The following is a 13746-nucleotide window of genomic DNA, read 5'->3' as shown; positions in this document are numbered from 1 at the left end:
TATCTCGAGGCTTAGTTCTAAGTGATGGAAACATAACAACATAGTTTTAAGTATCTGACGGTGTATTGGGTCATTTTAAAAGCTAATTGCAGTAGGTTTGGTACTCAAAATGGCATAATTCGTAAAAACAAAAAGAGTCATGTCTGAAAGAGTAAAATCAAATCTTATAATTTTTCTATAGCGAGTCTCTGGCCGTTGAAATTCATGTAGTCTGCATTTGGGGTCCTCCGGTCCTCCCGTCTCTTAGTTCTATATATACTGCTTTGTCACTGGACCTCTGCATCTCTCTCTCTCTCTCTTTAGAACTTGAGCTCCGTTTCTAGGGTTCGTAAGAGAGAAATCTGATCTTAGAGAAGATATGGGTTCGAACCAGAAGGATGTTGGAATTCTCGCCATGGAAATCTACTTCCCACCTACTTGTGTTCAACAGGTGAGGATCGATTTCGTCTTGTTCTGTTTTTTTCTTCTTCTCATTTTTTCCTTAATTTATGTGAAGGAAGTAAAAAAAATTGAATCTTTTATGTCTAATTTGATGTTTTATTTTGGTTTGGTTCTATAAATGTAGTGTTTAGGAATGGATTTTACTGCATTTTTTTTTTTTGCTTATTTTTTACTTGATTATTGGATTAGATTGTGTTTTTTTTTGGGATCAGTTATCATTGAAAGAGGTTTTTGGTCGATTGTGAAACTTTTTTATTTTTTATTTTTGATTTTGCCGTTTGGATGCTTAGTTGAGTGAAATGGGATGGATTACTGTTGCTTTTGAATGCATGGTGGTACTTATTAGCTTTGAACATTCGGATTCATAGTTAACTCTGATTTTGGAAGCCTACGTATGATTTCGCTTCGCAAGAGCTTGAAGTTTATGTTTAGTTGTTTGTTAATTGTACTGAATTTTTTTTTTCTAGTTTTATGGCATTAATTTTAATTATTTTGTGTCACACTGTTGATGGTTTTATATAGAAATACATAATACATCCTCCAAGCTAAAAAACATATGTGAAGGGAAAACATATCCATGGTTGATGGTTCAAAGCATGGCACGTTCTCCTTCGACTGTCTCGATCCAGTAGAGTAGTGAGATATAAACAATGCATGCATTGTCTCATACTAATCCTAAATTAAGTAAATAAAACCTTCTTTTTATGATTTATGTATTTAATAACTTGTATAAAATACAAAAGATGTACTACTTGACTTAATTAAAGAACTAATCAGTGTAGTGTCTATCGTTATCAGTAGATTGGGCAAAGTAGCACCCCCCACCCCACCATAGTGCCTACATGGCCACCGTGACTCAAGAGTTTGCTTCCTAGTGGATGCTAGATGAGAGGGATCACAATGAAAAATGTAGGACCCTCAAATTTGATCAAAGGGAGATGGGGACGGCCACACTATAGGGAGAATATATATATATCCCCACGCATCGGGTGAAACTAATTCCACTCCACGGTCACACGCACCGCCCCCTTGAAAAGTCCTACGTGCAATTGGTTGAGTTGAGGGTCAACCAGACTCTGGAGGGTGGCCCCAAGTAATTCATAGCTTCGTGAGGTTTCAAACACTTGACCTACCCTTCTTGAGGAGCTTATCAAGGCTCAGCTTGCCACTGGGCCAACTCCTTGAGGTTACATACATATAAGTTCCCTGGCCAAAGTTTTTTTTATATGAGTTAAAAGTTTTAGAATGGGCTGATTTTTTGTGAGGATGATCTCTATGGTGAGGAGATCATCTTCACAAAAAATCGGCCCATTCTGAAACTTCTAACCCCATCAAAAATGATTTTCAAAATAACGGTAAAAACTAACAGTCCATGATTCTTCAACTTATAAACTGGGGTTAGAAGTATCAGAATTGACTGATTTTTTGTGAGGATGATCTCCTCACCATAGAGATCCTCCTCACAAAAAATCAGCCCATTCTGAAATATTTAACCTATAAAAGACAAAACACTTTGGCTAGCAAAGAATATGCTGCCACGTGGTAGGTGAAGACACCTAATACAACCTAATTTCATGGTTGACAGCCTGTCACGTTAACAGATATGAAAGGAGAGATACTCCTCAGATGTCAACGTTGACAAGGGTAGGTAGGATAGTTGGCAGATTCGCCATGTCATCGGTTGACATGCCAAGCCTGATCTATGCTAGAGTAGGTCGCTACACCATGAGGTGCCGGATGTGCAGTGATACAACTTGGGGATCTCTTCCTTGAAGCAAGTGAATGTGACCTCATCCACTTACCTTTGACGAAGATATGACCGAGGAAACGGGGACGGACTTCAAGCTTTGTAGTATAATGCATGCCCTTAGGCCAAGGAGAAGATACTGGATCGATCAAAGAAGAAGGGAAGAAGACTCCCATCAACATCAATTTTTTTCACATTGCATAACTTGCCACCCTGGGCACTTCCCCAAGTAGGTCTCCCAATGGCACACAAGTGGTTTAGGTGGAAGCGTGATTTCCCTTTTTACGAATTCTTCACGCCTCATGAGCTAAGTTCTCATCTGCGTCAATCACCTCTTAGAATTGTATCTTAATGTCTTGTCTTGCTATGTTCTTTTTATTTTTTATTTTTCGAGTGTCTCAATCAAGACTTCTCATCTCTGAACTTATCGAGATGCTCAACAAGCTAAGATTTTGAGTATCGCACAAATCATGGTCAGTAGAACTCTTGGATTCTTAAAACAAGAGGTGGGCGGACAATGATCAATATCATTGACATTGAGTGCTTCATCACTAATTCGTATGTGTAATCATAAAATGTCCTCCGTGTTCACAACATAAAGTGCAATCTATTATTCTATTTGAGAAAAAGACTCGTTGTTTCGTGCCCACTTCTACAAATGTATCATATGGGGCATACATTAAAATAATTCTACCACACTTTAAATTTTCAACTGGCTTCAATGTTTTATTCAAAGTGGATGGAATTTGCTATTTTAAGTTCAGCAGGGTTTTCTTGGCAAATTATTTTGTTGTCTGGGCTGTTCAAGCACATTCCTTGGACACATGTCGTTATGCATCATATTTCTGTGATATTCCAAATTATATATTCACCCATCTTTTTTGGTCATCATCAAAGTTTTATCACAAAAAATTGGGGTCGGCTGAATGAATTTTGTTCCTTCATTCAATCTCGTCTAAAGCCCTGATAAATTTGGAGGGTTGCATTCAGTTGGCAGCGGGTGTAAAAGCTCTTCCATGTCCTAAAATGAATCCTAATCCCACTATTTATTTTTGGTAGGAAAAATTGAGTACAATGTTTTGGTTCTAATCCCAAAATTAATGCATGTTGGTTGGTGTGTTTTTTTATGTTCCCTTCAATTTAACAATTACTGTTTAAGTTAGATATTCTTTTTTGTTTATACAAGGGCTTGCTAAATTAAAGTACTTAAACTGTGCATTATTCTTTGTATTTACCTTTCCCTTTTGTGTGCAACTATAGGAAGCATTGGAGGCTCATGATGGTGTAAGTAAGGGAAAATATACTATTGGTCTTGGGCAAGACTGCATGGCGTTTTGTACTGATTTGGAAGATGTCATTTCAATGAGGTTTGAACTCTCTATTTGATCCCTGACGTTCTTTTACTGCCAATAGTTTCTTTGCAATTCTTTGAGGGATAAAGGTTGTGATAAACATTTGTTTATTCTTATAACTCTAGAAGCATAGAATTCTGTAGTAGGCAGGACATACTCCTAATATTAGCTTTGCATTTGAATCCTCTTAATTTTTCAAGAAATTCACGCATAGTTTGACATGAGACTACATGTGAATTTTGAAGGGGTTGTTTCTCTGTCTTCAACTTACTTACACATCAACAGTGTTTTGAAGAATTTTTATTGACCAATGCTCCCTCTTTCTCTCTCTCATCCAGTTTGACAGCTGTTACTACCCTTCTTGAAAAGTATGGGATTGACCCTAAACAGATTGGTCGCCTTGAAGTAGGCAGTGAGACTGTTATAGACAAGAGCAAGTCCATAAAGACCTTCCTGATGCAAATCTTTGAGGTATTATTCCAATTCCTTTGGAGGAGCATGCTTTTTCTCAATTGAAATTAGAGCCAAATTTCATTTTTTTCCTTATGACATTGAGTGGTCTATAAATCCAAGCACTCCACCCCACTATAAAAATATGTATTGCTACATATTGAGCCGACTGACTGATTACCCAGAATTGGGGACCTCCTCCAGTTGTGGGTCCCTAAGAAAATCCTACGTTTTCCTGAAGGGTGAAACTGGATTTAGCAGCTAATCTTATAATTCACAGCGAAGACCTAGGTTTTATTATCATGATCAAAGCTTTATCCCCAAAGTTTGGGATTAGCTGAACGAAGATTGTTCGTCCATTCAATTCTGTCTAAAGCCATAATACCTGGGTTCTATCAGTGAGGTTAATGTTAGCCTCAACAAGGTAAAATCTACGGTTTTCGCAGGGCTGAATTGGAGCACAACTGATGCAGGCAGTTCCAGTTTTTTTTTTTGAAAAGTGATGCAGGCAGTTCCAGTTCTTTTGTGATGTAACAAGTTCCTAAAACAAATTTTCCTGTGTGTCCTTGCTTGCTATTCTGTAGGGAGTTCCTTGATTTGATCCACAACATTTAAAAAGAAAAAAAATTATTTCTTCTCTGCGGGCCTTATTTTGTTAATAACCTTTTTTTTTTGAAAGGTATCAAGGGTTGGAAGAGTGGAACTTGAGACATATTGCACCCGATGCAACTATCATACCACTCTACCATGAACTTATTTGAATTTTGTTAAAAACTTGCTTTTGCACATTTTGTTATTACCGTTCTACTGTTCTTAACTTCATATTCTTTGCTTTGCTGACATCTTCTGCTCTCAACCTAATGTAAAACAAGCAGGAATCTGGTAATACCGACATTGAAGGAGTTGACTCAACAAATGCATGCTACGGGGGAACTGCAGCTTTATTCAATGTTGTGAATTGGGTGGAGAGTAGTTCTTGGGATGGGCGCTATGGACTTGTTGTGTGCACAGATAGTGCGGTAGGCCCTTTTCTTTAGACATTTGCAATTTACCTTCCAGTGGAACCGATCATAAAAAATCACAAGTTCTTTGTATGTTTTAAGCGGTCATGATCTTAACATAATCAACAGCCTGAAGAGTATCTGGCTGTAGTGAATTTGCTCGGCTCTGTCAACAGGAACTCTTAGTGTTTCAGTTTTGATATATGAGTTTTATGTTCAATTTACCTTTTTGATGTTTCATTATGTTGACCATCTGTCTCATATATCTATTAATGGGAATGTGCATTCATATAATGCTAAACTTGTTTTCATGTTCTAAATGTCCTATTTTCTAACTGGTATCTTCTTTATTTAGGTCTATGCAGAAGGACCAGCCCGGCCTACTGGAGGGGCAGCTGCTATTGCTATGTTAATAGGTCCAGACGCACCAATTGCATTGGAAAGCAAATTTAGAGGGTCACACATGTCTCATGTCTATGATTTTTACAAGCCTAACCTTGCAAGTGAATACCCGGTATGCTTTTCGATTCTTTTGTTGTTTTGTTTTAGTTTTATATGAAACATGTAAAAAACAAAAATTTCACGCTACTTTGCCATTATTTTTAGTAGTGACTTGCTTGTCATGCATCAATATATAAGTTTGTTCTCACTTCATCTACAATTATGTGTAGGTTGTTGACGGGAAGCTTTCACAAACTTGCTATCTCATGGCACTTGATTCTTGCTACAAACGTTTCTGTGCTAAGTAAGTTTCTAATGAAATTAGTTAAATCATTTCTATCTGTTTTACATTTTTTGATTAACTTTTTATGTTCCTTGTCTTGCTATCTGTAGGTTTGAGAAATTGCAGGGCAAGCCGTTTTCAATGTCTGACGGAGACTATTATGTATTTCATTCTCCATATAACAAGGTATTGCATTTGATGAAGTCTTAATCTTTACATCCATGTTTCCTTGTGTTTATCAATTAAAAATCATGAATATGAAAGCAATATAATTGACGAGTTATTTCTTGAACTGGAATTGCAGCTTGTGCAGAAAAGCTTTTCTCGATTGTACTTCATCGACTTCTTGAGGAATGCCAGGTCCCTTACTTTCACGACTACTTGATTATTTTATTTATTTCTCTTTTTTAGGTTAATCAGAATTTGTAACTATTGGATGTTTATTCAACGCACACACACACTTGCCATGTAACTGATTTTATTTTGCATCTGTGCTCATATCGATCAGCTATGTTGAGGAGGATGCAAAAGAAAAACTAGCGCCATTTTCAGCTTTGTCTGACGATGAGAGCTATGCTAGCCGGGATCTTGAAAAGGTTACTCCAGCTTTCCATAACTCTTTCTAGTGCAACCCTGTATTCTACTAAAAGGTTTCTTTTGTGGAACTCATTTGCTGATAATTTATCTAACGTCGTGTATCCATAGGCATCCCAACAAGTTTCAAAAAAGCTATATGATGTAAAGGTGCAACCAGCCACTTTGTTACCAAAACAAGTGGGCAATATGTACACTGCATCACTTTATGCAGCATTTATATCCCTTGTTCACAACAAACATAGCACACTGGTAACATATTTTATCTACTTTTTCTGAGTTGGTGTTTTGTTCTTATGAGTCCAATATGATTCACATTTCTTTCCTAAACGTGATTCTTTTTAAACTTACAGGACGGTAAGCGTGTAATGATGTTCTCATATGGGAGTGGTTTAACTTCCACAATGTTTGCTTTCCGAATGAGGGAAGGTCAACATCCCTTCAGCCTGTCAAACATTGTAAAAGTGATGGATGTCTCTGGGAAGTTGAAGTCAAGGCATGAGGTGGTGTTCTTGTTCCTTAATTTCTTAGATGTGATTAATTTTTGTTAGTGGTCTGTCAACTATGATAATTGATTGGTTTTATATTTAGTTTCCCTAAGCATAGTGAGCCTTTCATGCAGGCTTCCCCAGAAAAATTTGTCGAAACTATGCAACTAATGGAGCATCGGTATGGGGGCAAGGACTTTGTGACGAGCAAGGACAGGAGCCTTTTAACTCCCGGCACTTTCTATCTCACCCAGGTTGACACCATGTACCGGAGATTCTATGCCAAGAAGGCCGCAGACGACACCACTACTGCTGCCAAATGTGAGAATGGTGTACTAAATGGCCACTAAAGCTAGTATGCACGCATGTCAGGAATGGAATGGAATGGAACGGAACGACACGGCCGGTCGAAGACTGCATTTTCGAAATGTTGTTGTTAGTACTTGAATAAAATATGTGGTTTATGTTTGTTTGTTGCATATGTTGTAATGAGAATGTTCTGTTAGTGCATGATAATTCATTGAGAAAATTGCCGTTTTAGCATTTAATTTCTTGTGATTGGGTTTGAGTCTAGTGACCAGAAAGGATTTACAGTCTTGTGTTACTAGAAATAGTGCTTTGACTTTTGGTGTGTAAGTTCATCAGATGGTCAAACAAAGATGGGTCAATGGGTCACAAAATAGTGTATGTGGATTGATGTGCAAAATCAGCAATAAACTCCAACAAACTATCGAGGGACACGAGTATGCACGATCGATGTACAAGACTACAAAAGAGGCATCTAGAAGTATCTTATCTATTATTTAGTATTTTTATGCTATACAAGGTAACACAAAAAATTAGGGATAGCAACAGATCGGTTCAGTGGTGGATCAGTACCACTTCAATACTGATCCGATTAATGAATATGTAAAATTGTAAATCTCATCCAATCTAATCTGTTTCACCAAATTGATCCGATTCAAACACATGCCTAATTTTTAAATTATCAATGTTCAAAATATTTACAAAAAAAAATTTAAAATCACATAAAATTAAAAAAAAAAAAATCCATTTTTCAACTACAAATATAGAGGGTAATAAAAAAGACTAAAACGTTTGATCTTATATGTATTTATATGAAATCAAGAATAATAATAAAAATATTAAAATATGTTCGAATCAGATTTTTTTGGGAGTAGATTGGGGTATATCCGAATTTATATCGGTTTTAAGATTTCAATCTGAATCTGATCCAAAAATTTGATTTTTCATATTTTTTTCACAATAGATCAGATCGATTCAAACATCAGATATATTTCGTATCATTGCCAACCCTACATAAAACATGAGAGAATCCCGGGTTGCTTAAGTGATCATGACACAATCATTCATGTTAAGAAGATTGACTCCCACTTCAAGCTTCGGTGATCCCAAAGAGGATGGTTACAAATGAATAGCCCCTTGTACAAAGTTTTTGGAAAGTTATAATAAAAAACTATAATTAACCATACTTTCTATGATCTTTCTAAAACTAACGTTCTAAACATATAAATGGTTTATATAACCATTTAGGTACATAAGAGAATCTTTTAGAATCATTGAGATTCTTTTAGATCTCCCAAGAAAATTTTAGTCTTTTAGAATTGTTTATTAACTTGAGAAACCATAGTAACCAAAGTCAGATCCAATGGTTATTAGGTGGGAGGGGTGTTAATTCAATTAATTTGGATAAATTTAAAACAGTTCACGAGCAAATTTCAAGAAATGTACAAATGGTGTTTTTGAATTTTTTCTTATAACAGCCCCATAATTTTAAGGTACAAGTAACAAAGTTCAGACTCATTAATTATTTGGTGGGGGTTTAGTTCGGTTAATTCGAAAAAAAATTATGAAAATTCCGACAAAATTTCTTATATTAAAATGTTTTTGTGTTTTTTTTATATCAAAACCCATCATTTTCAATAGAGTTGTGATAATTTGACTACCCCACGTGGCATACTCTATTGACTACTTGACGTGACAAGTTCGACAATCGTAGATTTGCACTTCTTGAAATACACAATTCTCTCGAGATACACTTTTTATGGGGAAGTACAACAGTGTATCTTGGTGGGCACAAGTCTAAGTTTCCAAACTTGTGATGTCAGGTAATCAATTGAGTTTGTCAAATGGGATAGTTAGATTATCACGATTTTTTTCAATATGTATATATAGGGCATGTTCGACACTCTATTATTTATCCTACGTTTTGTCTTACGTGTTTTGTCAAAAAATCAGATCATTTTGAAACTGCTAACCTCATAAAAAATGATTTACAAAAAATGAATGATTCATAATTTTTCAACTTGTAAACATAGGATTAAAAGTTTCAGAATGAACTGATTTTTGGCGAAGATGATCTTCTCATTATTGAGATGATCCTCACAAAAAATTAACTCATTTCAAAATTTCTAGCCTATGTAAGATAAAACATGTAGGTTTGGGTAAATAGTAGGACAAGGAATCAAGATTTTCTTGTACTTAAAAAGGTAAATTACGATTTTGTGCTTCAGTCTAAAAATAATCATAGAAACGTGAGTTTTACAGCTACCTTCATATTCAAAAAAAAACCCTCATCGATTTCTAAGTTCTAATTGGATGAAAATCAGGATTAGAGACCATATCTGTAGTTTTGACGGTCAGGATTAAAATATATGTTTGATGCCAGGATTAGAGACCATATCTGTAGTTTTGACGGTCAGGATTAAAATATATGTTTGATGCCTAGAAGGTTAAACATATCGAATAATAACTCATCTTCTGGCTATTATTTGTCTATTTTTTCTTCTCTTCGAGGCGTTTGATCACAGTAGAGATCGGAAAGCAGAATCGAATCAAAAAGGAAGTTTTTTTTTTTTTCGAAGAACAGACTTACGTTTCTGTGTTCTGTTCTTTGGGGTTTCTCTCTCTGCGAAACAACTCTACCAAAGTACCACGGTCCACGAATGAAATTGTAGATATATAAATTAGGGTTTTTTTTTCGGTCGAGATATAATATTAGAAGGGCTGAGTCCAATTCTGCAAAATTTTGAAGTTATGGAGGCTTACAAGAAATGGGTTAGGAGGAACAAGGACTATGTCCACTCATTGGAGTCTCTGGCCAATGTAAGCTCTTTCTCCAGTCTTATTTGTTTGTTTTCTTAGTTTTTGGCTTTGTTGGGGTTTCTTCTTGCTTTTCCAATTCATCCATGATAGTTCAGTGATGTAAAAAAACTGAAAAAAGTAAACTTGAATCGTTTTTAAACGTCTAAATAAAGTTTCCTGATTTGGGTATTTCAAATTAATGTCCAGGGGTTGACATGGCTTCTCCCAGAACGCTTCTCAGCATCAGAAATAGGACCAGAAGCAGGTTTTGTGAAACTTTGGTAACACTTGCTTCTTCTTGGTAGCTTAAAAACTGTAAAACTTGTGTGCGTGTGTGTGTAATTTAGTGGAAAAGGTAAGAATTGAAATGGGTATTGAAGAATGTGTGGAAAAATTTGAATCTACCTTTTGTTTTGTTTAATGGGTTTTAGTGTAAAAGGTAGGAATTGATATGGGTATTGAAGAATTTCAATTTTATTATGCAGTTACTGCTATTTTGGGTATAATCACTGCTACAAATGAACATATAATCGATACAGCTCCAACCCAAAGGGAAACGGGTTCTGTGGAGACATCGCCGTTCCCTTGGTCCTTATGCATTTCCATGCTTAAAGACTTGGAGACATTGATTGAAGTTGTGGCTCAGCACTTCTATGGTGATGAGAAGAAATGGAATTTCATTGCTGTCACAGAGGCTACCAAGTAAGCCATATGTCAAATATAGCGAGGTTTTATTGTTAGTTGAAATTAATAAAATATTGGCTAAGAATTGCGCATACTGTTTGATTCAGGGTGTGTGTTAGGTTAGCTTTGTTCAGGGATAGTGGATACAAGATGCTCCTGCATGGAGGGGAGACACCTAATGTGGAAAAGAGTCCTAATGCTTTGGATCGCCAACATAGAATGGGGGGTTTTGCAAAGCCGGACGGGCATCATGGGCCTGGTTACTTACAGGACTATTATGCTCGTGATCCAAACAATCTGGAAGGAAGGGCATTGTCTGCGTTAAGTAGGTTTGGAGAGAATGCGAGGATGGCCTCTGATCCGACAAGGTTGAACAAGCTCCAACACCGGCAAGCTTCAACTGTGGGGCCTTCAAGTAATAGTGTTTTGGAGAACATAGTATTTGGAAAAGATAAAGAGTTTGAAGGATATTTATACCCACTTTATACCCACTTTTTTTTTGTTGGTTCTTGCAGCTTTAGGGATCGAGAGGCCTACACTTTCCACCATTTGGTCTGAGAAGGGAATGTATGGCGGCTTGTTTTTGACGGCGGAGGTGTTGCATATCATGAGACCACTAATTTATGTTCTATTTATTAGGAAATTTGGAGTGCGGTCATGGATACCTTGGCTACTTTCACTATCCATGGATGTGACCGGAATGAGCATTCTTTCCTGTCTTTCACATCCATGGCATAGTGGAAAAAAAGGATATTTTCCTCTTAGCACCCTTGAAAAGAATGAGGTGAGTGATCTTTGGCTTCTTACCTTGTAAACTTTTGAGCTCAACCCTCCATTGTCCTCTTTGGGTATCACAAAGGGTTGTTAGTTCCTGATGGATAAAGTCCTCTTTTAATATTTACATGGGATTCCATAATATGGGCTTGATGCAGGTAAATAGGCGAAAGCTGTTGTGGGCACTTTACCTCATGAGAGATCCATTCTTTAGCAAGTACACCCGGTAATGATTTATGCTATCTTCAAGCCAATTTCAAATTTGTGCAGTTTCTTTGCTAGATTTGTTCACCTTACATCTAATAATATTTCAGGCAAAGACTTGAACAGACCGAGAAATTAGTTGAACCTGTTCCTCTTATAGGGCTCTTGACAGGTGTGTTTAGTGTTTGCTTTTTTGAGTCTCTTATATTTATTCCTTCATCTTGATTTTTTCGTTAGTTATGACTTGAAGGTTTCAAATCAAATTTCATAATGGGAACTCCATTTATTTTACATGTGCAGATAAACTTATTGAGCTTATTATTGGAGCTCAGACACGGTACACTTACATGTCGGGATCATAAGAATGAATTTGCATAAAGTTTGTTTCTTCCAGTCGGTCCTTGATGAGGTGTAGTCATCTTCCTATTGTAGGAATAAATTTGGATCTTTTTTTTTTTATTATTCTCAACATCCTCTTTTGGATAATTTTCGAAAAAAGAAGAAAACATTCTCATTTGGATACAATTCTGTATCAAGTTCACCTAATACCCAATATAAATTAAAATTCAGTTACTTGTAATTCCATCACATTTTACTGTGTGAAACAATTTTCACGTGCTACATAATCTTTTTTTCATAGTCATTATTTAAAATTGTGCATAGCCTTCTCCTACTTATATGTTAAAAAAAAATTGCGCATAGCCTTTGTAACAGATTATTTTTTGTTAATTATGTCAAGCAACACTAATCATCTCTTAGTAATTACCCTTATTATATTGATGTCCCTTGTTCTTCTGTGGTTAAATCTTAAGAGACTTTTGTAATTATTCTATAAATGTGTGCACGAGGTATGAAAAGATTCTTCGCAGCCTGATGGTAGATATGCCTCAGAGATGTGGTAAGTGTTAGCATGGAGCTTTCATCATGGGCATGTGTGGATCGGCAGATATACATTAAGTTTTGTTGCCACTTGTCACAATTAAAACATTTTGACTCTTCATTTTGTTCCATTTACTATATCGTCATTGGAGCCTTATCTCAACTATTCAGCATCAAATACAAGAATCACATTCCACTGGTTCAGTTTATCTAGGTCTATATCTTTTATTGAAGCACACACCTGCAACTCTTTTTCATACAACCTTGATCAACATCCTTTATCATCTGCCCATTGCCATTTTTGGTTATTTGTCATCCCTATGTTTTTTTCCCTCAATGATCTTCATTGCACATGATTGAACCATCCTCTCTCTCCATCTCTCCTTTTTTTTTTAATGATAAAACCAAATAATCTCAGTTTTTAACTTTATTTAACACTACTTTCTTGTATGATAAAGACGGTAGTAAGACAGCTATGCTTTATGGAACTTAATATTGGGTGGTCAAGAGAGATCATGTTACTAAATTAAGCATAATTAGAAGATGGTGTTGAGATGGATGAGTGGAAAGACTAGAAAGATAAAGTTAAAATTGAACGCATTTAGGTAAATGTAGTAGTAGCTCCAAAAGACGGTGAACAAAGAAAAAGTCGACAGATGGTTTGGGAGAAGAAATATGAAAATTGAAGGTCCTAAAAGAAGTAAAGGAAGACCCAAAAGAATATTGATGAAGATAGTGGAACCATATATAAACCAACTCCCTTTCAATAACTAAAGGCTCAGTTAGCTCTAGACGAAGTGGAATGGAGGAACAAGATTGGTTTGGTCAACCCCAAATGTTTGGGATAAGGCTTTGTTGTTATTGTCTTCTTGGGCTGTTCCTAGGTTTCTTTTGATCATTCACTTTTAATTCCCCCCACGCCCCCCCCCCCCCCCCCCCCCCTCTTTTTTTTTTTTTTCTTTTCTTGTTAGGCAAAGATAGTAGTTTGCTTCCAAAAAAAAGAAAAAGAAAACATATAGTATTTGTATTATTAGGGAAAACTGACCTAGATTATGCTAGAAGCAAATTTCTTTTCTTCGCTAGCACTTAAAGTATACGCATACACATTGCAACCAATACAAACTGCTAGTCAAAGGTACCATTAACTAATGTATCCCAATCTGGAACTAGCATTTCAAAATGACGATTTTGAGCTCCTTGAAGATCAAAAGCCAATGGAAAAACAAAGATTTAGTCCTAAGTATTTACCATCTTTTCTTCCAAATTATATTTATCTTGAGATACCATTTTTTTAATTTTCTTT

The 13746-nt window shown here is 36.1% G+C and overlaps 2 protein-coding genes across 2 annotated transcripts; both read left to right on the top strand.

Moving 5' to 3' along the window:
• Nucleotides 1–268: 268 nt before the first annotated feature.
• On the top strand, nucleotides 269–7340 carry LOC147389614 (hydroxymethylglutaryl-CoA synthase-like). Its single transcript, XM_086418410.1, has 12 exons — nucleotides 269–430; nucleotides 3449–3555; nucleotides 3879–4011; nucleotides 4866–5009; nucleotides 5347–5505; nucleotides 5663–5736; nucleotides 5826–5901; nucleotides 6020–6075; nucleotides 6224–6311; nucleotides 6421–6561; nucleotides 6663–6812; nucleotides 6932–7340. Exons 1-12 carry the CDS (start codon nucleotides 359–361, stop codon nucleotides 7145–7147), a joined length of 1416 nt encoding a protein of 471 aa, XP_086274536.1. The 5' UTR covers nucleotides 269–358; the 3' UTR covers nucleotides 7148–7340.
• Nucleotides 7341–9608: 2268 nt separating this feature from the next.
• Nucleotides 9609–12152, top strand: SSE1 (shrunken seed protein (SSE1)). The gene is made up of 8 exons (XM_086418576.1): nucleotides 9609–9923; nucleotides 10110–10167; nucleotides 10388–10604; nucleotides 10694–11001; nucleotides 11102–11370; nucleotides 11519–11586; nucleotides 11675–11736; nucleotides 11865–12152. Exons 1-8 carry the CDS (start codon nucleotides 9855–9857, stop codon nucleotides 11924–11926), a joined length of 1113 nt encoding a protein of 370 aa, XP_086274702.1. The 5' UTR covers nucleotides 9609–9854; the 3' UTR covers nucleotides 11927–12152.
• Nucleotides 12153–13746: the final 1594 nt, after the last annotated feature.

Source organism: Akebia trifoliata, chromosome 12 (assembly GCF_017979445.1).
Source record: "Akebia trifoliata isolate Shusen 1 chromosome 12, ASM1797944v1, whole genome shotgun sequence".
In the NCBI taxonomy this organism is placed as follows: Eukaryota; Viridiplantae; Streptophyta; class Magnoliopsida; order Ranunculales; family Lardizabalaceae; genus Akebia; species Akebia trifoliata.
The sequence above is the reverse complement of the archived record's forward strand: the minus strand, read 5'-3'. Positions and strand labels throughout refer to the sequence as shown.